Genomic DNA, 25784 nt, shown 5'->3' with positions numbered 1-25784 from the left:
GTACTGTGAAGAAATAGTCAAATCAAATCAAATTATATTGGTAACATACACGTGTTTAGCAGATGCTATTGTGGGTGAGTCAGTGTGGCTAAAGTGAACTGTACCTGAGAGGCTTTCCTTCCATGACTAGCGTGACACTCCTCCAGTACAGCCTGGATCTTCTTCAACTCTGGCAGGTGCTTATAGATCCTAGAAGCAGTTGGGATGCTCATATCCAGGAAGTCTCCGAATGCTATGGGTTCTCTCATCAGCTCCTCTGGTGGCCAGGACACCTTAACAGTCATGCACGAACAAGTTACAAGAAAAAGTAACTGGAAAGTCATTTTACACTGTGTCAAGTGGCCAGTTTATTAGGTACACTACCCTGTTCATGGTTCGCTCCTACAGACAGTGAGTCACGTGATTGTGGCTTGCTATATAAAGCAGGCAGACAGGCATAGTTACAGTCTTGTCCCATCGCTGCAACTCCCCTACGGACTCGGGAAAGGCAAAGGTCGAGAGCCATGTGTCCTCCGAAACACAACCCTGCCAAGCCACACTGCTTCTTGACACACTGCTCGCTTAACCCAGAAGCCAGCCGCACCGCATGTGTCGGAGGGAACACGGTACAACTGGTGACCAAAGTCAACGTGCATGCGCCCGGCCGTGCCACAAGGAGTCGCTAGAGCACAATGGGACAAGAACATCCCAGCCGGCCAAACCCTCCCCTAACCCGGACGAGGCTGCGCCAATTGTGCGCTGCATCATGGGTCTCCCAGTCGCAACCGGCTGCTACATAGCCTGTGATCAAACCCGGGTCTGTAGTGACGCCTCAAGCACTGCGATGCAGTGACTTAAGACTACAGTACCATTCGGGAGGCACGTTTACCTATTTTCAACAAATATGAATTTGGTTGTCTCACCTAGCTATCTGAAGATGAATGCACTAACTTTAAGTCGCTCTGTGAAAGACCGTCTGCAAAATGTCCCCAAATAAAACCTTTTATAAATTCAACACAGGAATCAAAATGTGCATAAGCTTGGCATAAATGGATTACATTAGAAGAAATGAGAACTCATTCTGAATGGCCTGAAGTGCGTCTAGAGTACACATTTCAGCAGTTGAGTTACTGTGTACACGTGAGACCTCTCTTGACACGTTGGCTACCAGTACCTTGAAGTAACTGTGCAACTCGTTGGACAGTATCTGAAAGAACAGTTCTCTGTCCTGCTCGTTGACCAGGCGGTCGTGGAACACTCTGGAGGTCTCGTGGGAAAACAGGTAGGCTGCAGCCTCCTCTGAGTTTAGCTCAGAGTCACTGGCCTGCATCAGGCCCTGGACCACCTATAGAGAGATTACCAATGAGTTCAGATGAGAGTCACTGGTCTGCAACAGGCCCTGGACCAGCTATAGAGAGAATACCATTGCATATCAATAGTCAAGCGCCTCTCTCTATACCTAAGCTAATCACAGTGTTTAAGGGGATCAGTTTGAGTAAGGCGAGGTGCAGAATCACTCATGTTGATCACATAATGAGTAGTTAGGTGCAGTGCAAGGTGACTTGTAGATCAGTGATTCTGTGCAGTCTGACTGTATTGTAGACAATCTTAAACACACACAATAGTAAAAGACAGTGGAAGAAGAGAAACCAATGAGAATGTGTGTGTCTTACCTTGGACAGGTCTCGGAGGTTAAATGTGTAGTGGTATTTGGCTGGAGTGGGCATCATACGTTGACACATCTCATTGTAGACAGTGATGGAGGCAGACACCAAGGCCTCTCTGCATTTACGCACCTCCTTGGAGAAATCTCTGATACCAAAGAACTTCCCGAGTTGGACCTGGTTGATATACCAGACAGAAAGCATTTCAGGTACTTCCCCTAATTTGATATTACATAGCGACACAGCTGGCACTTACACATACAGTAGGCTTAGTATAGGATGTGCTGCAGCTAATCAACTAAAGACTGAGGGGCAATGACCTGGAAAATGTGTTGCATGGTGTTGCTAGAGGGGTGTGGCAGCAGCAGGACAGAGAAGTGTCTTAGCAGACGGGGGCTGAGGTTCTGACGGCCCCCACCCGGAGGGGCACAGGCTGCACACAGAGTCACATCTTGGATTCCCTGCAGATACAGATATTGAAACATCATTGTTACAGTATATATTAATTAATAAGATAGACCTGGAGCCTTTCGAGTGGCGCAGCGGTCTAAGGCACTGCATAGCAGTGTTGAGGTTTCACTACAGCCTGGGGTTTGATCCTAGGCTGTGTCAAAGCTGGCCGTGACCGGGAGTCCCATAGGGCGGTGCACAATTGGCCCAGCGTCATTCGGGTTAGGGGAGGGTTTGGCCGGGGGGCTTTTCTTGGCTCATCGCACTCTAGCGACTCCTTGTGACGGGCCAGGTGCCTGCAGGCTGACTTCAGTCATCAGTTGACTTCAGTCGTCAGTGTTTCCTCCAATACTAGAGTGTGGCTGGCTTCCAGGTTAAGCGAGTAGATGTAGGGGGCAGCATTGGGAATTTTGGATGAAAAGCGTGCCCAAATTAAACTGGTTGCTACTCAGCCATAAAAGCTAGAATATGCATATGATTAGTAGATTTGGATAGAAAATACTCTGAAGTTTCTAAAACTGTTTGAATGGTGTCTGTGAGTATAACAGAACTCATATGGCTGGCAAAAACCTGAGAAAAAATCCAACCAGGAAGTGGGAAATCTGAGGTTTGTAGTTTTTCAAGTGTCTATGGGGTCATATTGCACTTCCTAGGGCTTCCACTAGATGTCAACAGTCTTTAGAACCTTGTTTGAGGCTTCTACTGTGAAGTGGGGGCGAATGAGAGGGGAATGAGTCAGGAGCCACGAGCTGACCATGAGCGGTCACGTGAAAGTTAGCTTGCGTTCCATTGCTTTTCTACAGACAAAGGAATTCTCCGGTTGGAACATTATTGAAGATTTATGTTAAAAACATCCTCAAGATTGATTCTATACATTCTTTGACATGTTTCTACGGACTATAACGGAACTTTTTGACTTTTCGTCTGCTGCTAGTGAGCGAGCGTCGTGAGTTTGGATTGTGTACTGAACGCGCTAACAAAAGGAGCTATTTGGACATAAATGATGGACATTATCGAACGAAACAAACATTTATTGTGGAACTGGGATTCCTGGGAGTGCATTCTGATGAAGATCATCAAAGGTAAGTGAATATTTATAATGATATTTCTGACTTCTGTTGACTCCAACATGGCGGATATCAACTTGGCTTGATTTGTCGTCTGAGCGCCGTACTCAGATTATTGCATGGTTTGCTTTTTCCTTTAAAAAAAATTGAAATCTGACACAGCGGTTGCATTAAGGAGAACTGGATCTAAAATTCCATGTATTACACTTGTATCTTTTAGCAATGTTTATTATTAGTATTTCTGTAAATTGATGTGGCTCTCTGCAAAATCACCAGATGTTTTAGAACTACTGAACATAACGCGTGTAGTAGCAGAATCAAAATTAGTTAGGTAACATTGATAAATAAGATGTTGTATTTATATAATAATGCTTATGTGAGATATTTGTCATTAGAATGTCTTCTTTTGGATAATACTGTTTGCAGTTTGCAGTTATCCCTTCTCTGCCAGGGCTTAGTCACATTGGGCCCCAGAGAGTGGAGAGGTCAGGCCTGTCTTCTTATGGGAATGTGTCTAACTACTTACATGTCCCCTCTGAGGTTGCCCTTATCTTGATTTAGTATATGACCTAAGAGGCTCACTGTCTTTTCTGATCTTATTTGATATATGCATTGGATGAGGTAATGTTTTTGGTTCTAAGTGGTACCAAGAACGAGATAAGAACTTAGTTTAGGAGACCAAACTGAACGATAATTTATAGCCAATGCTGTCTGGCTATGTGTGTCTTTGCTATAAAGGATCTCAGTTGCCAATATGTAAGCCCTCTCAGAGAATTAATTTATAGACACTGAATTGATCTGAGAGTCACAAGGCTATGGTGAAGCTCATATATTTAAAGATGGAAAGGTTAGTGATTAATTTGATCTCTATTTCTGCTTTTTGTGACTCCTCTCTTTGGCTGGAAAAATGGCTGTGTTTTTCTGTGACTTGGCTCTGACCTAACATAATCGTTTGGTGTGCTTTCGTCGTAAAGCCTTTTTGAAATCGGACACTGTGGCTGGATTTACAACAAGTGTATCTTTAAAATGTGGTGTAAAAAACATGTATGTTTGAGGAATTTTAATTATGGGATTTCTGTTGTTTTGAATTGGGCTCCCTGCAGTTTCACTGGCTGTTGACGAGGTGGGACGCTACCGTCCCACGTACCCTAGAGAGCTTTTAAGAAGCAGCGCGGCTTGGCAGGTCTTGTTTCGGAGGACGCATGACTCGACCTTCGCCTCTCCTGAGCCCGTTGCGGAGCTGCAGCGATGAGATATGATTGGATCGCAATTGGGTATCACAAATTTGGGGGAAAAAGGGGGTCAAATTACAAAAGAAAAGAAAATAAACTAATAGAGACCTGGAGCTAACATACTAGCATACAATTAATAGAAACCACAAGAACACGGTTCTGTATAGAGACTAAGCCTATTCATCACATCTGATGTCAAACGAGGAAGAAAATAAGCCTCCCGGTTCTGTTCTACATAGCTATGATTTGCATCACGCATCACAGGGAAATGGTAGACACAAACTCTAATAACACCATGGTTATTGTACTGTACCTTCCAGGTGAGAGTCTTGGCATCAAATACTCCCTGGAGCTCGATGAACTGGCGAATAAACTCCATGGAAGGCTGGGCGCCATAACTATCAAGTGTTGGCATGTTCAAATCATCTACAAACACCAAGACCTGAGGAGAGAAACATAGAACATCAAAGCTGATTATGCATCCATCTTTAGTGTATTTTGAATCCATTAGAGTACTTTGAACATCCAGAACTTTAAATGTTAATTATCAGACATGTTTATGTAATGACATTTTACTCACAGACTTATTTTTGGGTGCACCAAGGTTATTTTTGCCTTTCTTGACGAGGTTTTGTAACATGTGTGCCTGTATGTAGGCAGTGGTTGTACGAGCAGTGCACTGGAGGGTACAGGTCAGGATTCCTGAGGATTCTGAGGTATGGCTGGGACTACGCATCCTGTGCAACACTCCAAACGGCATGCTACTTAACAAGCCACCTGGAAAATACAAAATTTTTGGTTGAAATACCATTTTCTCAGAAATTGGCAATCAATATGTTTTTTTTTGTGGTTTTAATTATTATGGCAACAATAAATTGTTCACATTAAAGAATAAAGCATTTTCTCAGGAGAAGGGTAATAGGAGAACATGTGGCTTTTAGTCAGACTACTAACTTTACTCACTAGTTAAGCTCACTACTACTGACGACTACTAGGTAGTCCTGACTAAACCTTACTTAATGAATCACCGTCTGTAGACTTATCTGCATCTCCCCCAAACACAGCTGTCAGCAGGTTAACATCCTCCAGCAGGCTGGAGAAAAGATACAGTACATTAGGTTGCTTGTTCGTATCAGTCTCTCAGCCTCTCTGGGCCTTTCTTACACAATAATACTGAAGCTCACTGTCTTTCTCAACATAATGTACTTTTTACAAGATCAACAAAAGATAATTGTGTTTTATGTTAGCTTTACCTGGCTGTCTTGGATTGGTTGTGTAGAAACACTCGTCCCAGCATAGTCCCTTGATTCACCATTTCTCCTCCGTCTCTCTGTAGTTTCTTTAGAATGCTTTGGATGAGAATGGTTTTTCCAACTCCAGAATCCCCTGACAGTCAAAACAAACCTCATTAATTCCAGAATACCCTAATAGTCACAACAAACCTCATTAACTCCAGAATACCCTAATAGTCACAACAAACCTCATTAACTCCAGAATACCCTAATAGTCACAACAAACTTCATTAACTCCAGAATCCCCTAATAGTCACAACGAACTTCATTAACTCCAGAATACCCTAATAGTCACAACAAACCTCATTAATTCCAGAATACCCTAATAGTCACAACAAACCTCATTAACTCCAGAATACCCTAATAGTCACAACAAACTTCATTAACTCCAGAATACCCTAATAGTCACAACAAACTTCATTAACTCCAGAATACCCTAATAGTCACAACAAACTTCATTAACTCCAGAATACCCTAATAGTCACAACAAACTTCATTAACTCCAGAATACCCTAATAGTCACAACAAACCTCATTAATTCCAGAATACCCTAATAGTCACAACAAACCTCATTAACTCCAGAATACCCTAATAGTCACAACAAACTTCATTAACTCCAGAATACCCTAATAGTCACAACAAACCTCATTAACTCCAGAATACCCTAATAGTCACAACAAACCTCATTAACTCCAGAATACCCTAATAGTCACAACAAACTTCATTAACTCCAGAATCCCCTAACAGTCATTCAAACCTCATTAATTCCAGAATCCCTTAATTGTCAAAACAAACTTCATTAACTCCAGAATCCAATCAATTCAAACCTCATTATGAGACCTCTTATCTTTTTAATGATAAAATAGTTGGTTAAAGACAACCATTTTTTTCTGTCAAGAACATGAATAGTAAGCAACAGGCATGTAATTGGGGGAAAGAATGATCCTATAGTCCTATAGTTATATAAGTGAAATCTCGACTGAATCACCTGTGAGAAGTACTGGTTGTCTGTTGAGCAGCAGCAGGCTCATTAGAAAGGAGTAGCGGACAGTATCATTGCTGCAGATGGGGCCTGATCTCAGAAAGCTGGTGGTATCTGTTGTGTTAGACTCTCCCAGGGCTCCTCCCAACTGCAATGATTCAGAACCTGAGGATGTGTTCAGTCCTGAGGAAATGAACGTATAATGTGAGTCCCTAACTTTTAATGCTGTATGTTTTAATACTGCTGTTTTTAATGCTGTTGTTTTAATGTGAGAGCTCTGGTGAGTATGATTTCCAGTGAAATTACATAAGGAAAATAAACTTGAAACTCATCTTAGCACTCTTGAATGGTACGATTGTAAAAGTGCATGTATGGATGCTTGCTGCACACCAGAGAGGGTAAAGCTGTGAGCAGACCTTTGCGTATAAGACTCTCGGTGCTAGGAACTAACTCATCCCAGGGAACGAAGGCACCTGTCTGTAGATCCACAAAGTAGTTGAAGATCATACGATTCCCTGCCGGTAAAGACACACCTGAAATATTCAGAGACAAGATAAAGTTTGATGAAGAGGGATGTTCTACAAAATAGAAAATATAATGGACACTAGAGCATTATTTATTTGTTCATTTGTCAGAGACCATGTACAACATGTCATTGCACCAGATTGAGCTAGACAGCAAATTTTCCTCTGCAGTCCCTGGACATGATTAATTATTCTATTCACATACCGCAAGGTGCGCCTTCAAACAACTTGTGGATCAGGTTTTTGAATGCGTGTGCAACATTGACGAGGTGACAGCTTTTGTCTTTAGTAGCAGATGGGGACTCATCGTAGTCATCTACATGGTTTAGGACTCCTCCCACTGCCCAGGCGTATGAAAAGACAAACAGCTTCCCAAGAAGAATCGTGAGTTTTTCTGGGTTTTTCTGTAGAAACCATTTGTTATCCTCCCTGTCACAGATTGGAAATATACAGTAACTTTACTAAAGCTGAACCAAGATAATATAGTAACTACAAACAGCAATAGATTTCATTTACACGTACCCTTTTCCTGTGGACTCATTGTCTGCAGAGGTCTTCCCAATGTCTTCCTCTGACAATGTCTCAAGATTTAGTCCTGTGACACCACAGAATGAAAATTTGATCAAGCTTGGACCAAACTTAATGAAAGTCCACATAGGAAACAATACAACATCCACACGGACAGAAAGACAAGTAGTAGAAGTAGAAGAAGAAGAAAAAGAAATACAGACGATGCTTAGCTTTACAGAAGATTGTCCTACCCAGGCCACCATTCCCCTGCATGAAGTTAATGAGAGCCCCCAGGATGCTGCAGACGGTCATGACTGTGGACATCTCCGGGATCTGGAAGTTGAGCAGCTTCTGGTGCTTCTTGACAAAGTTCAGCCCCTGGGTGATGCTGTTGTCAAAGAGCTGCTGGATGTGGTTCCTTCCCTCTCTGCTCAGCTGTCTGGGCAGCTGGGACAGCCAGCGCCTCACGTACGGCTTCCAGCCCAGGTCAACTGGATCCTGGAGTGGCGATTAAAGAAAATATATAACCCAAATATTCTAACTTTGCATAATAAACTACTGTAGTTTAATACACTAGATGAAAACCTATAACAGATGGGGGTCCAGTTTCCCGGACCCAGATTAGGGCTAATCTTGGACCGGAGATTCCCCAGGACGAGAACTAATCTGAGTCCAGGGAACCGTTCTGGAAAGTAGGTCTGGTTGAACATAATGCATCTTGACACAGTACCATGTAGACCATGGCACAGCGGCTGATGGTAGCGGGGGTGGCCTGGCTGAGAGTATCCACTTCAAACAGGAACCTAATGCCATCTGGCAGGCTGATCCTCTCTCCGTTCACCAGGCACAGCGTCTTGTTGTCGTCCAACACAGTGTTCAGGTTCTCGACCCACAGGATATCCACTGGGCCATCCATTATGATCCAACGCCAGTTGTCAACCATGAAGTTATCTAAGAAATAATGAAGAGATAAATTCAAATATATATATTCGTGAATGACAACTTTCTCAAAAGTTGTGTGATACTATACTGTGAGATAACCACAAGCAGAGTTCATTAAGACATACGTTGATAACTGCTGGGAGGTAAGGGTGTAGTGGAGTCACTCAAAACATCCTGAAAGGGAAGACAGAGCCCATGTGTGGCTAACGTTACCAGCGTAAATGACAGTATCCTTGGAATGAATGATCATAAACAATGAATATAAATTTAAAAAATGGTGCTTAACTCTACCTATCAATGATTTTATAGCTGGCGGCTGTTTTGAGAAAGATTTTACTTGCAAGGATCGTGATCGTTGTTTTACCTACTTCAGTTGAATGACTGAAATGTAGTTTAGTCTGGATAAGAGCATCTGCTAAACTACTCAAATGTAAATGTAATAAGCACTGACTGAAGAGGTGTTCCTGCTCTCGCTGTCTTTGGAAGTCTTGTTGTTTTGTTCGAAGAGTTCTTTAGCGTAGGTTCTGACTGCAGAAGCAAACAGGCCGTCTGACCACTCCAGAGTGTTGGGGTCTACCTGACCATACAACTCTCCAAAGCTCACACACTTGGGGTTGATGGTGAAGCTTTCCACGTGGACCTCTGAACTCGGTGCCAACTACCCAATGGAAGTCAAGAGAAAGAATGAAACAAGCACAGCAATCAATTACAGGAGTTGGCAAGACAGCACAAACATATTTGGGACCAGGCTATTCAATAAAGGCATAACGTATTTTAAAGGTGCTATATGCAGAAATCACAACGCCATTTTCTGGTTGCTAAAATTCTAATAGTTTGGCTAATTTCAGTTTATGTGACAAAAAAAAGCAATAGATAATCAATGAATTTGGTCACGTCGCCACAAAAAGTGACAGATTGCAGCTTTAAACAACACACACAAACATACTATCTAACACTTCCATATCTGAAAGGAATCAAATCTGCACCAGTTTAGCTGCATGTTTAAACACACTTAAAAACATTAAGTGACAGATGTTTTCAGTAAACGATCTGAAGTGTCTAACGAGATGTAGTAGTACCTCCATAAAGACGTTGGTCCTCCTGTGGACTTCAGACAGAGAGGGCAGCAGGTGTAGAGCATGCTGCAGGATGAGTCTCACTGTTGTCTTCCCTCCTCCGGTAGGACCAATCAACATCACCCCTCCTCGAGCCTGCAACATCAACATTGAAGTTGAATGATATTGTGAATTGAATTAATCACAAAAACAACAGGACAACGCTTGCTTAAACCTCAGGTGTAGGTAGACCTTCTGGAACAAAAAATGCTAGGTGTTAGCTTTTCCCATCGGAAAACGTTTTACATTTAGCCACTATGCTAACACCACCAGCTGACCAGCGTGATTATTTCCATTAACAAATACTGCTTCAGCCAACTAAAGAAGTAGAAGTAGTTGGACGTGATTTAACACTTTTTCATGAGAGTCCTTAAAGGAAGTCATTGGTTGATTTGTTATTTGTTCCCGGGAAATAGAAGTAACTCTTGGTAGGCAGCTAATTCTGACATGTTTTCCAATGGGAAAAGCTAACACCTAGCATTTTGGTTCCATCTGAGGTTTAAGCAAGGGTTCGTATGGACCCGGGATGTTTAAGAAACCAAATACTGACCAAAATCTGGCTATACAGCTGTGTAACCTTCTCGGCTTGATTTGGCCATTGTTGAAATCCAAGAATCTCTGTAGCCTTAGCTATGGCGATCTAGAGAAGATGCAAGCATATGACATACATTTTAACCACAACAACTAAAAAAACATGTAGCCAAGTGATCTAACCAAGTTCCATCTACTTTACCAGAACAACCACCGACTACACCGGACTGTGTGAGTACACGTGGCAAGGAATTACCTCTAGTTGAGGATGGATAGTTTTGGGATTGACGACGCCAGGGAAGAGATCCTCCATGATGCTTTTAAACAGAGGAACGTCCTCAGGAACCAGCTTGGGTAAGTTAGAGTTTTGTAAAGCACAGATCAGAACGCAGCATTCGTCCTCTGGTGTCAGGCCACACCTGGAAAATCACACAGTATTTACTCACAATGTTTTTACTACAACAACTCTGGCAAGTTGAGATGAATGAGAGAAGCAAAGAGAAGACGGTAGTGACCAGTGACACAGCCTTTTGATTGTACCAATTCAAGGGAATGCCTTTTGGCCTGAAGAACGCAGAGGATTCTTGTTTCTTTAATACTTACGACAGCGCTGCGAATCTTCTCTTCTGACCAGCGAGAACTAGCACTGACTTTATGGCTCTCATTCCAAAATCATAATGGTCCTAGATTACAGTAGAACCACGAAAGGAAGTTGGAAAAAAACACAAAGACAAACTTAAGACACAAAACAAAAAAGCAAAACAAAAGTTTTCAGAATGTCAAAGCTATGAACATAGTTCTAAACATTAACATGAACAGTTACAGTATGTATTTGATATTTAACTGAAATGTTCAACTGTTTTAACTGACATTTTCAACTGTTTTAACTGAAATGTTTGTAATGTTACTCTTAGAAAAAATGGTTCCAAAAGTGTTCTTCGACTGTCCCTGTAGGAGAAAGTTTTTTTTTCCAGGTAGAACCTCTGTAGAAAGGGTTCTTCATGGAACCAAAAGGGTTCTACCTGCAAACAAAAAGAGTTATTCAACGCGTTCTCCTATGGGGACAGCCGAAGAACCCTTTAAGGTTCTAGATATCACCTTTTTTTCTAAGAGTCTATGTAAGTCCAACCTGCTGAGACAGCTGCTTGCTGGCGAGCTGGTAGAGGTTGACGATCTTCCTGGACAGTGATTTGGCTGATTTGAAGCCCTCAGAGAACAACATGATCTCAGCAATCAGGTCAAAGTCAGGTACCATCATAGAGACAGGCCGGAACAGGGACTTTAGGTTGTCAGGGAGATCCACTCGACCTTTGCAACTGAAAGAGAGAGGTCAACTTGAAAGACATGGCAAATAGAAATCAAGCCGGATGGACATAAGAAATAGATGGTTGAGGGTAGAGGAAAGACAGGAGTAAAAGCAAACAAAATATAACTATTGTAAAATAAACTGTGTACATAAAATGTACATAGTATGTATGAACTGGAAATACAGGCCTAAGCATTGTTGTTGACTAGTTTTCTCCAATTGGGTTAGGGGTGGTAGTGTTGTAGGGTAATAAAGAAAAGATATATACTTTTTAAAGATGTATATATATATATTTATGTATATGTATTGATATGTATGTATGTGTATCTGTATGTATTTATATGTGTATGTATGTGTGTGTGTATGTATGTACAGTACCAGTCAAAAGTTTGGACACACCTACTCATTCCAGGGATTTTCTTTATTTTTACTATTTTCTACATTGCAGAATAATAGTGAAGACATCAAAACTATGAAATGACACATTTGGAATCATATAGTAACCAAAAAAGTGTTGAACAAATCAAAATCTATTTTATATTTGAGATTCTTCAAAGTAGCCACCCTTTGCCTTGATGACAGGTTATTAACACTTATAAAAGGTTATTAAAAGAGTATGAACTTAAACATGACATATCACGTTACCCTGGATTCATGGTGATGAAGAATCCACATGAGGCGTTCAGTCGGATATCTCTTCCCTCGAACATAAACCTTTGGTAAATACAGTAAATATCCAATACATTTGACAAATTAACCTAAACTATTCACCTGTTCAGTTAAACCAATATAAAATGTAAAACTTTCAAGCCATAAAAATACAAATCAGTCAAAAGAATACGGTAAGTTCCAGAGGCATACCGTAAACTGTGACTATGCATGGCAGCCTTAATGGACTGAAGCTGAGCAGCGATGACTGACAACACCTCTACGTTGATACGGTTAAACTCATCAAAACAACACCAGGAACCAGACTGCACCATGCCAGAGAACAGCTTCCCCATCATCTGGTAAGGGAATGTCACAGAGAGAGACAACATTAACTCACAGTATACAGTAAAATGTAAACATACTTCTACTCCACTTCTTCAGTTTCTACAACTGACGCAATGAGCTTGAACAAACATATTTCAATGCATCAAAAGTACAATAGCTATAAAGTTATAATGAGAATAGAAATGTCCATGACTACCTTATAGTCTAGACTGTCAGAGCAGTTCAGTACTAAACAGAACTTTCCAAGCGCCTGCAAAGGAAAACATCAACATGGTTTTACTTCCTGTAAATACAGTATCAGCTTAAATACAGAGCTACAAGGATATCAGTGACAGTGGTTTCCCAAGAGTGTGGACATTCTCTTTTTCTACTGCTGGCATTTTCAGGTCCACACACCGACTAACTTACTAAATACTTCACAGGTTTTTCTCCTAACTTCAGTGACAGGTCCTTACCTTGGCCAGGTCCTTGACCGTCTCTGTCTTGCCTGTTCCAGAGGGTCCGGCGGGCGCGCCCCCCAGATGGAGGCTCAAGGCCCCGGTGAGGGTCAGCCAGCATCGGTCAGTGAGCGGCGTGATGACCAGTCGAGGAGAACAGCCCAGGTACTCATAGCCATACATGAAGGAAGCCTGGGCATGGACCACGTAACACAGAGAGGTGCTGTCATACCAGACATATTGAAGCTGCCTGAAACCAACAGAACCAATGACAAAAAAAATATATATATAAAAAGTACAAATGTTGCATCTGGACATCTGTTTTGGTTGGCTTACTAGCCTAAATTAAGTTGTTCATTTAGGTAAGTCTTGTGCAGCTCTGAAGGTTACCTAAGTGATCAACAATCACCTCAAACTCAGAAAATTTGACAAAACATGCTCAGAAGTCCTAGCCTGATCCTAGATATATTTGGCCTAAAAATAGGAGTTATTCTGATCGTAGACAGCACAAAAAGATCTGGAACTAATCTATATAAGGCCAGGTATTTCAAGAAAAATCTATACTAGCAGTAGCAACTATGATCAAAGCTGTGACCTTGTCCACTCGAAGTCGTCGACACTGGTGATGCGGTTCTGGAGGAGATGGCTGAGGATGTCTCTACAGTGAACCAGGATTGTGAGCAGGGCCTCTAGGGTGGCCTGCTGGTGACAGGGCAGGGGCTCGGACACAAGGTCAGCCAGCTCCTCCACATTGTGGATCACTTGCTGCTTCACCACCACCATGCTCTCCAACTGCCTCTCACTGCTGAAGCTTTCCTGGCAGTCCTTAGTGAACATGATCTGGGTCTAGGGGACAGAGGGTTAAGGAGGGGTTTTGATAGCCTGGGTACTAGCCTGTTTCTGCTCTCTTACCAACTCCTTATGGAAATGTCAAGCCAAATTATTTGGTTTGACAATGACAGCAATGGAGTTGGCAAGAGCACAAACAGATCTGAGACCAGGCTATAGAAGGAGACAACAGAACTGGGACCAGGCTAAAGAAGGAGACAACAGATCAGGGACTAGGCTATAGAAGGAGACATCAGATCTGAGACCAGGCTATAGAAGGAGACAACAGATCTGGGACCAGGCTATAGAAGGTGACAGCAGATCTGGGACCAGGCTATAGAAGGAGACAACAGATCTGGGACCAGGCTATAGAAGGAGACAACAGATCTGGGACCAGGCTATAGAAGGAGACAACAGATCTGGGACCAGGCTATAGAAGGAGACAACAGACCTGGGACCAGGCTATAGAAGGAGACAACAGATCTGGGACCAGGCGAAAGAAGGAGACAACAGATCTGGGACCGGGCTATAGAAGGAGACAACAGATCTGGGACCAGGCTATAGAAGGAGACAACAGATCTGGGACCAGGCGAAAGAAGGAGACAACAGATCTGGGACCGGGCTATAGAAGGAGACAACAGATCTGGGACCAGGCTAAAGAAGGAGACAACAGATCTGGGACCAGGCATGTGTTTAGAACACATGTTGGATACAATGTAAGAAGACGGTGTGAAAAGTCTGATGGTCTCACATTTACTTTGGTCTTAAGTTTTCCTTGGCTGTTGATGTAATTTTGACAGGGTAACAGTCACTACATTCATCAGTGAACAGGAACTGGAGGACGACGATACACTGTTTAACACATGGTGGGATTTCCCCAATTGTGTAGGTGGATAGTAATAAGTCCCGTCATATTCCTGTTAAATCTATACGTTGCAATGGTAACTTACCACGGTGAGAACGACCTGTCCGGGGTGAGAGAGGACCCATTTCTTAAAGTTCTGAGGATTCCATTCTGACACTCCTATCTTCAAGCGCCTGAAATGATTTGAAACATGATTATTGTATCAGGCTAAAAGTTCCCTTGGATATACTGTATCAACACCTTTTGAACAGGAAAGAAAAAGCTACATGCAAAATGGTTACTGAACCTTTTCACTGTGTTGTACATTGCTGTTTCCACATTTCCCATCCATTGCTCCACTGGCCCACGTATTTGAACATTTCTGAAGAATCAAAAGAGAAGAAAGAGTTGTTCTGGGATTCTCGGTAACAGAAGAAGAAACATGAATTAAGCCTAAATGTAAATGTTTCCATTTGGTTTATTATCATATTTACTTTGGCATGGTCACAGTTTCACCCTCGGCTGAACGTATGCTTGCCACCACATGGTGAAGCCTAGCATGTTCCTGGATGTTCAGGTGACGGATGTTGCTGAAGCATTTTACAAGATGAGGCTTAAAAGTGTTGTAGAGAATGGATTGAATTAAATTGATTGAATAAAAACAGAAATATTGTTTGAAAGTTGTGAATGAAAATGTCAACATTTTGCACAAGCTTTAACAGCCCAGCTAATCTGTCCATCACCCAGCTCGCTCTCTGTCTAACCGTCTGGTTTCACAGCGCCTCAGAATGGAACTTGAATGAAAGCCTATGGCAGGAAGAAACCACTGGGTTTAATTGGCTGATCTCTCAATTCATCACCATCTAGCATAACCCTTAGATTAATCTCCCCTACATTGTGGACTTCATAGTGCGAGCACTTCAAAGATTTAAACAAGGAAGTGAGTTCCCAAAATAGTTTTCATGTATACAGTCAAAGGTTTGGACACACATTCTCATTCAAGGGTTTTTCTTTATTTTTTTTACTATTTTCTACATTGTAGAATAATAGTGAAGACATCAAAACTATGAAATACTATATGGAATCATGTAGTAACCAAAAAAGTGTTAAACAAATCAAAGTATATTTTAGATTCTTCAAATTAGCCACCCTTTGCCTTGATGACAGCTTTGCACACTCTTGGCATTCTCTCAACCAGCTGTTGAAAAACAAATGATAGTCCCACTAAGCACAAACCAGATGGGATGGAGTATTGCTGCAGAATGCTGTGGTAGCCATGCTGGTTAAGTGTGCTTTGAATTCTAAATAAATCACTGACAGCGTCACCAGCAAAACACCCCAACACCATCACACCTCCTCCTCTATGCTTCACGGTGGGAACCACACATTCCGAGATCATCCGTTCACTTATTCTGCGTCTCACAAAGACACGGCGGTTGTAACCAAAAATCGCAAATCAGATCAAAGGACCTATTTACACCAGTCTAATGTCCATTGTTCATGTTTCTTGGCCCAAGGAAGTCTCTTCTTTTTATTGGTGTACTTTAGTAGTGGTTTCTTTGCAGCAATTCGACCATGAAGGCCTGATTCACACAGTCTCCTTTGAACAGTGGATGTTGAGATGTGTCTGCTACTTGAACGCTGTGAAGCTTTTATTTAGACTACAATCTGAGGTGCAGTTAACTCTAATGAACATATCCTCTGCAGCAGAGGTAACTCTGGGTCTTCCTTTCCTGTGGCGGTCCTCATGAGAGCCAGTTTCCTCATAGAGCTTGATGGTTTTTGCGACTGCACTTGAAGCACCTTTCAAAGTTCTTGAAAATGTCCAGATTTTCTGACATTCATGTCTTAAAGTAATGATGGACTGTCATTTCTCTTTGCTTACTTGAGCTGTTCTTGCCATAATATGGACTTGGTCTTTTACCAAATAGGGCTATCTTCTGTATACCAACCCTACCTTGTCACAACACAACTGATTGGCTCAAACGCATTAAGAAAGAAAGAAATTCCACAAATGAACTTTCAACAAGGCACACCTGTTAATTGAAATGCATTCCAGGTGACTACCTCATGAAGCTGGTTGAGAGAATGCCAAGAGTGTGCAAAGCTGTCATCAAGGCAAAGTGTGAAGAATCTAAAATATAAAATATATTTTGGATTAGTTTAACACTTTTTTGGTTACTACATGATTCCATATGTGTTATTACATAGTTTTGATGTCTTCACTATTATTCTACGATGTAGAAAATAGTAAAAATCAATAAAAACCCTTGAATGAGTAGGTGTGTCCAAACTTTTGACTGGTACTGTAAGTTTATATGTCCGAACTCAGAATCAATTGGGCTTCCCAAAAATATGATGGTCAATGTGAACGATCTTCACCGTTTTTCAAAGTCCCAGCTAATAGATCTGTGCAGACGTAGGATCTTAATTTGATTACTCTTTTGTACTGAGAATTTTCCACAGCAGGAAATGCGATTTTGTAGTGTATTTGAGGTTTAAACAGGCTTTTAAAGTTTGTAATTTCCACTTAAATATGTCAAATTTCATTTGCCATAACAAAAAATGTATCACCCCTATAAAAAATGTCCATTAATTACAATCCACATAATAATTCATTATTTTCCTGTTGTAGCAAACTGGCTCAAATTAAGATCCTACATCTGTAGCAGGCTCGCTCCATCTCCCGCCTCGATTTTAAACACACCCCATTCAAGTCCCACTTTGAAGCACTGTTACCAGTCTCTATATGCGGTAGTAATTGAGCCTGGAGACGAGGTTACAGCTCAGCTAGACCCTACAGACAGGAAATTAAGTGCATTGTGCTTTTGAGAGTCTGCTGTATAAAAGTGAAATATTAACTTCCAGCTGCTGCTTATGTTATTTTCTTTTTTAAAGAGAGTAATTTGTTCTTGGATGGTTAGCCAACACTATGAGATGGGAACCTGAATGGCGTTGGGATTTTTGCTCTGTGACAGAACATCCAGCAGTTCCTCATTGCTGAGGAAGTAGAATCTTGCGAAAACTGATCTTTTGGATTCAAAATAATCCTGCAGAAAACGAAACAAACAGTCAAGTATTGAAATAAACAGCAACTCTGAAAGTAACTAGGATAACATAAATGTTGTGTGAGAGTTGCAAATGAAAATGTCAAAAATTTTGCAGCCCAGCTGTCCCTAAAGACAGGAAATTAAGTGCATTGTCCTTTTGAGAGTCTGCTGTATCATGTGGTATGCTAGCCTGGGTTCCAGTCTGCTGTATCATGTCGTATGCTAGCCTGGGTGCCAGTCTACAGTATCATTAGGTATGCTAGCCTGGGTTCCAGTCTGCTGTATATTGTGATATGCTAGCCTGGGCTCCAGTTGGTTTCTACTCATTACGGAATTGCCATATTTGAGATGACAATGAATGACAAGGAGTTGACAAGATAGCAGAAACATTCTGACACCCAGGCACCCTAACTCCCTCCAGTACCTCCAGACACTTCTGTATTTTTTCCAGGTGGACGTTGCCAGCCTGCAGCATCTCCAGGACCCCAGGGGCGGTAGCTGCTCTCAGGGCATTAGGCCTGTCATCTGTCCTCCTCATGATCTCCTTCCATGATTGATCCACCTGCAGGAACACCTTGGCCTCCGCTGGGAGCTGTCTAATAGGATGAGGTTCATTCATTTCAAATCAGAAAAGTACATATTTTGGATTCATTCAATAATTTCTTTGGTACTGTGAGTCTTCTTAAAGGCCAAATGCAGTCAAAAACGTGATTTTACCGTGTTTTACATATACACTATTACCACACTATGAAGTTGGAATAATACTGTGAAATGATGATAATGACCTGTAAAAGCTGTTTGATAAGACCGACTGAAATTTCAGCCTGTTTTGGTGGGTTGGAGTTTTTGCCTGACATCACCATGCAGTAAATGAGTTAATAGACCAATAAGAAAGAGTTCCAGTTTTCCCCTCCCCACTCAGAACACTCACAGAAAGTACCCTTTGCTAGGAAGCTATTTTTGTTTATTTTTGACCATTTTAATTGAAAACAATCACAGTAAGGTTTGATTGTTACCCAGAAATGATTAGATACTGAGATAAAAACGGCTCCATTGGACCTTAAACCTACTCCAGGTAGATATCTACTCCATATTATATCAGATGATATGACTACATGTGCAAGGTATGTCTTTAAAGTGCTGTCAAAAGAACAATTTCCGAAATCATAAACCAGAAGCCTATGTAATAATTAAAATATACTGAACAAACATATAAACGCAACATGTAAAGTGTTGATCCCATGTTTCATGAGCTGAAATAAATGATCCGTGAAATGTTCATATGCACACAAAAAATTATTGATCTCAAATTTTGTGCAGAAATGTGTTTACATCTCTGTTAGTGAGCATTTCTCCTTTGCCAAGATAATCCATCCACATGACAGGTGTGGCATAACAACAAGCGGATTAAACAGCGTGATCATTACACAGGTGCCCCTTGTGCTGGGGACAATACAAGGCCCGTAAGATGTGCAGTTTTGTCACACAACACAGTGCCACAGATGTCTCAAATTCTGAGGGAGCGTGCAATTGGCATGCTGACTGCAGGAATGTCCACCACAGCTGTTGCAAGAGAATTTAATGTTCATTTCTCTACCATAAGCCGCCTCCAACATCGTTTTAGAGAATTTGGCAGTACGTCCAACCGGCTTCACAACCACAGACCACGTGTAATCACGCCAAACCAGGACCTAACACATACGGCTTCTTCACCTGTAGTATCTCCTGAGGCCAACCACCAGGACAGCTGATGAAACTGAGGAGTATTTCTGGCTATAATAAAACCCTTTTGTGGGGAAAAAATCTGATTGGCCGGGCCAGTGTATGGGCCTATGCCCTCCCAGGCCCAACCATGGGTGCGCCTGTCACGTTCGTTATAAGGATCGGACCAAGGCGCAGTGTGGTATACGTACATTCTTATTTATTAAAATAATGAAACACTGAACAAAATAACGCCACGTGACGCTATACGAATAGTGCATACAGGCAACTAAACATAGAACAAGATCCCACAAACACCAAAGGGAAATGGCTACCTAAATATGATCCCCAATCAGAGACAACGATAAACAGCTGCCTCTGATTGGGAACCATATCAGGCCACCATAGACATACAAATCACATAGACCTACAAAAACCCTAGACATACAAAAAAACCTAGACAATCAAAAACTAGCGTACCCACCCTAGTCACACCCTGACCTAACCAAAATATAAAGAAAACATAGATATCTCAGGTCAGGGCGTGAAAGCGCCCTTGCCCAGTCATGTGAAATCCATAGATTAGGGCCTGATGAATGTATTTATTTATTTATATTTGTAACTCAGTAAACTGTAACTCAGTAAAATCGTTGAAATTGTTGCATGTTGCGTTTATATTTTTGTTCAGTGTAGATGTATTGTCAGCAGCAGATGAAACACAAGACAACACAATAAACAATACAAACCAAAGTGCCATGACACACACCTCATCCGTTAATACAACACACACAGGTAAAACTACAATAGCTGCCTTGCCTCTGAATCCCTCCAGCAGAGAAGATAGGCTCCAGGTAGAGCCATCTCTTCTGACACATGACCCACTCCTCCAGAGTATGCGAGAACTGGTTCAGCTTCCTCTCCCATTCATCTATCAGATACTAAACAAGAGAGAGATCACATTGTCATCACACACAATAATACTAAGCCTGGTCCCAGGTTTGTTTGTTCTGTCTTGCCAACTCCTATGGTCATTGTTATGCAGTGTGGCATGACAATGTCCATAGGAGTTGGCAAGACAGAACACACAGTTCTGGGACCAGGCTAACAAATACCACCTTGTCCCCCAACAACTGACAAAACCACAAGATTCAGAGAACTTAACTTATTTCCCTTCTTGAAATAACAGTGATTCCATTATGTACAAATATTATACAGTATTTCTCAAATTCTGCATAAATGGGTTTTATTTATATATTTTGATTGAATCTTTATTTAACCATTATTTAACCTTTATTTAACTAGGCAAGTCAGAACAAACTCATATTTACAATGACGGCCTACCCTGGACAAGCCCTAACCCTGACGACCCTGGGCCAATTGTGCGCCGCCCTATGGGACTCCCAATCACAGCCGGTTGTGATACAGCCTGGAATTGAACCAGGTCTGTAGTGACGCCTCTAGCACTGAGATGCAGTGCCTTAGACCGCTGCGTCACTCGGGAGTCCACTCTGGGTTTGAAGCAAAATACGAATTTCTAGAATCTATGATATGAAAAGGGGCAATATTTATTCAAATCATGTTATTTTTAACGAATCATGACGTCTCTCCGGTCACATTTGAATGACACCTGACCTTGATAGGCTCAGCGTAGCGGGATGCCTTGATGCTCATGATAGTGGTCTGACTCTCTTCCAGCTGTGCCATGACGTCGTCTGCCGAGGCGATGATTTTCACCGTGGATGCGTCAGACTGGTGGGTGATCAGACGGAAGTCTGTGTTCCTCCACAGGTCGATCACTTTGTACAGGATGCTCTCTAAAGTGGCCTCATTGGTGGCAGTAGTGGAGATGTCCCCTATCGAACCACTTTGCTGAAGAATCTGCATACATGTCACAGAGGGAAATTTAGAATTTAATTTTACGTTCAGATTATAGTAATTTAGTGAATGCTCTTATCCAGAGCCACTTACAAATAGTGGATTCAACTAAAGTAGGTAAAAAAAAACATATCATGATCGCAATGTTAGAACTGAGAAATGGCCCTGAACGTGATTTCAGACATTTTTTCCAGAAATTCTTAGAAAAGCAAGGTAGATATTTTATTGCTACCATCTAAAGATGCCTTACCTTTATGTCTAATAGGTTTCCAAGGGTGAAGTTATCCTCTTTGGTGAAGAATTGTCCGATATAGCTCTGGATGTCTTCCCAGTGTCTCTGACGGAGATAAGGGTTCCTGAGAGCCAGGACGATGGGCAGACAAAGCTTGAAGTCCATCACCTTCTGCTTCAGAATGGGAACTATGTTGTTTTCAGGTAAACCTGAATGACAAAGAAAACAATGTGTATTAGTTGTTTCACATATATTAATTCCTTTACATTCACACCATCATTTAGCACAGCAACACTTGTGATAACACGGAACCACCTGACATGACATGGTGATGAATCCCAACAATAATGATCCTAAAATATCACTCAGAGACCTTTCTCTAACATGTAGATGGTCTGTGTAAAGCGGCTGACATCATTTTGCAGATCGTCCACATTGAGCAGCTCGAAGGGGGTGGTTCTCCAACGGCTGTACTGTTTATCCCATTCCTTCTGCATCCCCCAGAGCATCTTCCTCAGCGTCAGGGCATAGTCCACCTCAGACAGCTCTGCCTCCACTTCGGCAGCGTTAGAACCACGGCCCTGCTTCATGCGGACCACAGTGGAGATCTTCTTCATAGAAAAAGAGTTTCTCAGGAGCTCTCCGTAGCTAGTGTAGCTGTATGCCTTATTGGAGTAGATGGCCACCTCCTCAGAGAGAGCCTGGAGGATCTCATTGGCCACTTTGGGAGACGTATAGGAGCAAAGCAGGATGGGATTGTTCACCTGGGAAATAAGAGATTTGTGACATCTTTAAGCCTGGTCCTACATCTGTTGTCCGGCCATTGGCAGTATGAACAGGTGTGAGACCAGGCTAGGCAGCTTTGTCAGAAAGAGGAAATCATAGATACACACATGTTAAAACACAATCAAGAATAATGACTCTTATTGAGTTTTAAGGAGGGAGAAAAGCACAACAACTGCTGAAAGATCAACCGTACCTTCATTTTAACCAGAACAAGCTCATATCTGAGTTGATTTAAGTGTTTGCCCAGATCAACGCTGAACTTGAAGATGTTGTCATCCCTCTTGGTTTCACAGATCATGACAGTGGATTTGAGATGCTGGAAGCTGGGGACGAGGTGCTGGTACAAAGCCAGCTCCTCAGGAGAGATAGTGATCTGGTACTCTTTAGCCATACTATAGAGCTGGATGAGGAACTGATACTGTCTTTCCAGAGTTGGAATCTGCACAGATATCCGACTCAGGAAGGTCAGATGCTCAACAAACTCTTCCACTGTAAAAATGTCTTTATCCAGCTTTTTAAGAGCTCCTCTGATCACCTGATTGAACAGATTGAGAGAGGAAAGTATAACCGAAAAGTAGTACTGGTCAAAGCACTCCTCAACGCAATTACAATAACTTCAAAATATGAATAGCCTGAACATGAATTATGCATGAAGTCTAAAGTTTACTTCATGACTGTAGGTAGAGTATCTGGTATTTAGACACGCTTAAACAACAACACTAACAAAAACTATGGTATACTAATGTACTATTTAACAAACCTCCATCAGTTCCAGATTCTTCTTCTTTACAATGGAGGGGAGCATGGAGTGAATGGTAAAGATGAGAGCCTCTGGGTAGGGCAGGCAGTTTGACTGGTACTGGTGACACCTGACCAGGATCATGTTGACACGGGTCTCAGTCTCTATCCTTTTCATCAGCCTGATGCTCTCTGTGTGCACCGCCAAGATGGCCTTGATATCCTGGGGAGACCATTTCTCCCCGGCCAAGAACCCATCCATGTCAGTCAACATAGCTGTCTCCACCATATCACAGAACTTCTCTAGCCTCTGACAGTGCTTCTCCACTCCCTGCATCCCTCGCTGGACGGTACTGAGGATGTCCGACAGCTGGAAATCAACAAACACATCAGATGTGTATCACCTGTATCAAGGTCTATGTCATATGTCAACAAACCATATTTAGAATATAGAAAAACATGTCAAACTAGTAATAGGTAAGTGACAAACAACTACACTTCTATGGAAAATAACTCTTCAAAAAGTATCTCAATTAATGCCACAGTGACCTCCACAGTGACCCTCCACATTGACCTCCACATTGACCTCCACAGTGACCCTCCACAGTGACCTCCACATTGACCTCCACATTGACCTCCACAGTGACCTCCACAGTGACCCTCCACATTGACCTCCACAGTGACCCTCCACATTGACCTCCACAGTGACCTCCACAGTGATCTCCACAGTGACCCTCCCTCCCCCAGCACTTTTTATTTTATATGATACAATGACTATGAAGTAAAAGCCAAAGACTTGTGAGAAAATTACAAAGGGTCAAAGATCCTACCCCCCAAAAATGCTAACCTCCCCTGTTATTGTAATAGTGATAGGTTAGCATATCTTGGGGCTATGATATTTGGCCTGTAACTTTCTTACTTATCATTATTCACGATTCATTCAGGACTATCCGTAATCATGGTAGCATCCACATTAATGTAGAAGTATTAACTCCAAAATTACACAATAAAATATTACCATTCATTTCTATCGGGCACAAAATAATCTGAAACACAACCAAAACAAACAGCAACTGCATCCAACAAGTTGTACAGTCACAAGCTTAATGTAGCCATTGCGTAGGAATATGGGACCAAAGACTATTGAGAGCATTTTGAATGGCTGCATCACCACTTGGTACAGCAGCCACAAGGCACCTGACTGTAAGGCTCTCCAGAGAATGGTGAGTACGGCCCAGTACATCACTGGGGCAGAGCTCCCTGCCATGCAGGACCTCTGTGTCAGTGGAATTTTATTTTATTTAACCTTTATTTAACTAGGCAAGTCAGTTAAGAACAAATTCTTATTTACAATGGCCGGCCTACCACGGACGATGCTGGGCCAATAGTGCGCCGCCCTATCACGGCCAGTTGTGATACAGCTTGGAATCAAACCAAGGTCTGTAATGACGCCTCTAGCGCTGAGATGCAGTGCCTTAGACCACTGCGCCAGTCAGGAGCCCAACAAATTGTCAAAGACTCCAGTCACTCAAGCCAAACTGTTCTCTCTGCTACCACACCACAAGCGGTACCAGTGCACCAAGCGGGGAACCAACAGGACCCTGAACAGCTTCCACCCCCAAGCCATAAGACTTCTAAACCAGGCTGCTAAATAGTTCATCAAATGGTTACCGGGACAACCTGCATTGACACTTTTTTGAACAAACTCTCTTTGAACAAACACTGACTCTATGTACACACACACTGGTCTCTACCCAAACACTCGCACATACAGTGCCTTGCGAAAGTATTCGGCCCCCTTGAACTTTGCGACCTTTTGCCACATTTCAGGCTTCAAACATAAAGATATAAAACTGTATTTTTGTGTGGGACGCAATCATGAAGTGGAACGACATTTATTGGATATTTCAAACTTTTTTAACAAATCAAAAACTGAAAAATTGGGCGTGCAAAATTATTCAGCCCCCTTAAGTTAATACTTTGTAGCGCCACCTTTTGCTGCGATTACAGTAAGTCGCTTGGGGTATGTCTCCATCAGTTTTGCACATCGAGAGACTGAATTTTTTTCCCATTCCTCCTTGCAAAACAGCTCGAGCTCAGTGAGGTTGGATGGAGAGCATTTGTGAACAGCAGTTTTCAGTTCTTTCCACAGATTCTCGATTGGATTCAGGTCTGGACTTTGACTTGGCCATTCTAACACCTGGATATGTTTATTTTTGAACCATTCCATTGTAGATTTTGCTTTATGTTTTGGATTATTGTCTTGTTGGAAGACAAATCTCCGTCCCAGTCTCAGGTCTTTTGCAGACTCCATCAGGTTTTCTTCCAGAATGGTCCTGTATTTGGCTCCATCCATCTTCCCATCAATTTTAGCCATCTTCCCTGTCCCTGCTGAAGAAAAGCAGGCCCAAACCATGATGCTGCCACCACCATGTTTGACAGTGGGGATGGTGTGTTCAGCTGTGTTGCTTTTACGCCAAACATAACGTCTTGCATTGTTGCCAAAAAGTTCAATTTTGGTTTCATCTGACCAGAGCACCTTCTTCCACATGTTTGGTGTGTCTCCCAGGTGGCTTGTGGCAAACTTTAAACGACACTTTTTATGGATATCTGTAAGAAATGGCTTTCTTCTTGCCACTCTTCCATAAAGGCCAGATTTGTGCAATATACGACTGATTGTTGTCCTATGGACAGAGTCTCCCA

At 42.1% G+C, this 25784-nt stretch overlaps 1 protein-coding gene across 1 annotated transcript in view; it reads right to left on the bottom strand.

Moving 5' to 3' along the window:
• LOC139383638 (dynein axonemal heavy chain 6-like) overlaps positions 1-25784 on the bottom strand; it is a 61090-nt gene that overhangs the window by 23834 nt on the left and 11472 nt on the right. Inside the window, exons 14-50 of the mRNA XM_071128179.1 lie at positions 23104-23451; positions 22537-22878; positions 21931-22321; positions 21576-21766; positions 21083-21328; positions 20267-20388; positions 18174-18345; positions 17645-17749; positions 15194-15312; positions 15007-15081; positions 14806-14893; positions 13623-13873; positions 13046-13277; positions 12787-12840; positions 12456-12601; positions 12240-12308; positions 11418-11604; positions 10892-10971; positions 10545-10707; positions 10308-10397; positions 9722-9853; positions 9094-9300; positions 8768-8816; positions 8431-8651; positions 7952-8198; positions 7713-7785; positions 7396-7619; positions 7083-7199; positions 6673-6849; positions 5646-5778; positions 5409-5485; positions 4973-5169; positions 4706-4834; positions 1964-2104; positions 1653-1820; positions 1154-1324; positions 105-272 (exon numbers count right to left, since the gene is read on the bottom strand). Coding sequence (XP_070984280.1) covers positions 105-272; positions 1154-1324; positions 1653-1820; positions 1964-2104; positions 4706-4834; positions 4973-5169; positions 5409-5485; positions 5646-5778; positions 6673-6849; positions 7083-7199; positions 7396-7619; positions 7713-7785; positions 7952-8198; positions 8431-8651; positions 8768-8816; positions 9094-9300; positions 9722-9853; positions 10308-10397; positions 10545-10707; positions 10892-10971; positions 11418-11604; positions 12240-12308; positions 12456-12601; positions 12787-12840; positions 13046-13277; positions 13623-13873; positions 14806-14893; positions 15007-15081; positions 15194-15312; positions 17645-17749; positions 18174-18345; positions 20267-20388; positions 21083-21328; positions 21576-21766; positions 21931-22321; positions 22537-22878; positions 23104-23451 — 6102 coding nt within the window. The remainder of the gene's footprint in view (positions 1-104; positions 273-1153; positions 1325-1652; positions 1821-1963; positions 2105-4705; positions 4835-4972; positions 5170-5408; positions 5486-5645; positions 5779-6672; positions 6850-7082; positions 7200-7395; positions 7620-7712; positions 7786-7951; positions 8199-8430; positions 8652-8767; positions 8817-9093; positions 9301-9721; positions 9854-10307; positions 10398-10544; positions 10708-10891; positions 10972-11417; positions 11605-12239; positions 12309-12455; positions 12602-12786; positions 12841-13045; positions 13278-13622; positions 13874-14805; positions 14894-15006; positions 15082-15193; positions 15313-17644; positions 17750-18173; positions 18346-20266; positions 20389-21082; positions 21329-21575; positions 21767-21930; positions 22322-22536; positions 22879-23103; positions 23452-25784) is intronic.

This window comes from Oncorhynchus clarkii, chromosome 25 (genome assembly GCF_045791955.1).
Source record: "Oncorhynchus clarkii lewisi isolate Uvic-CL-2024 chromosome 25, UVic_Ocla_1.0, whole genome shotgun sequence".
In the NCBI taxonomy this organism is placed as follows: domain Eukaryota; kingdom Metazoa; phylum Chordata; class Actinopteri; order Salmoniformes; family Salmonidae; genus Oncorhynchus; species Oncorhynchus clarkii.
The sequence above is the reverse complement of the archived record's forward strand: the minus strand, read 5'-3'. Positions and strand labels throughout refer to the sequence as shown.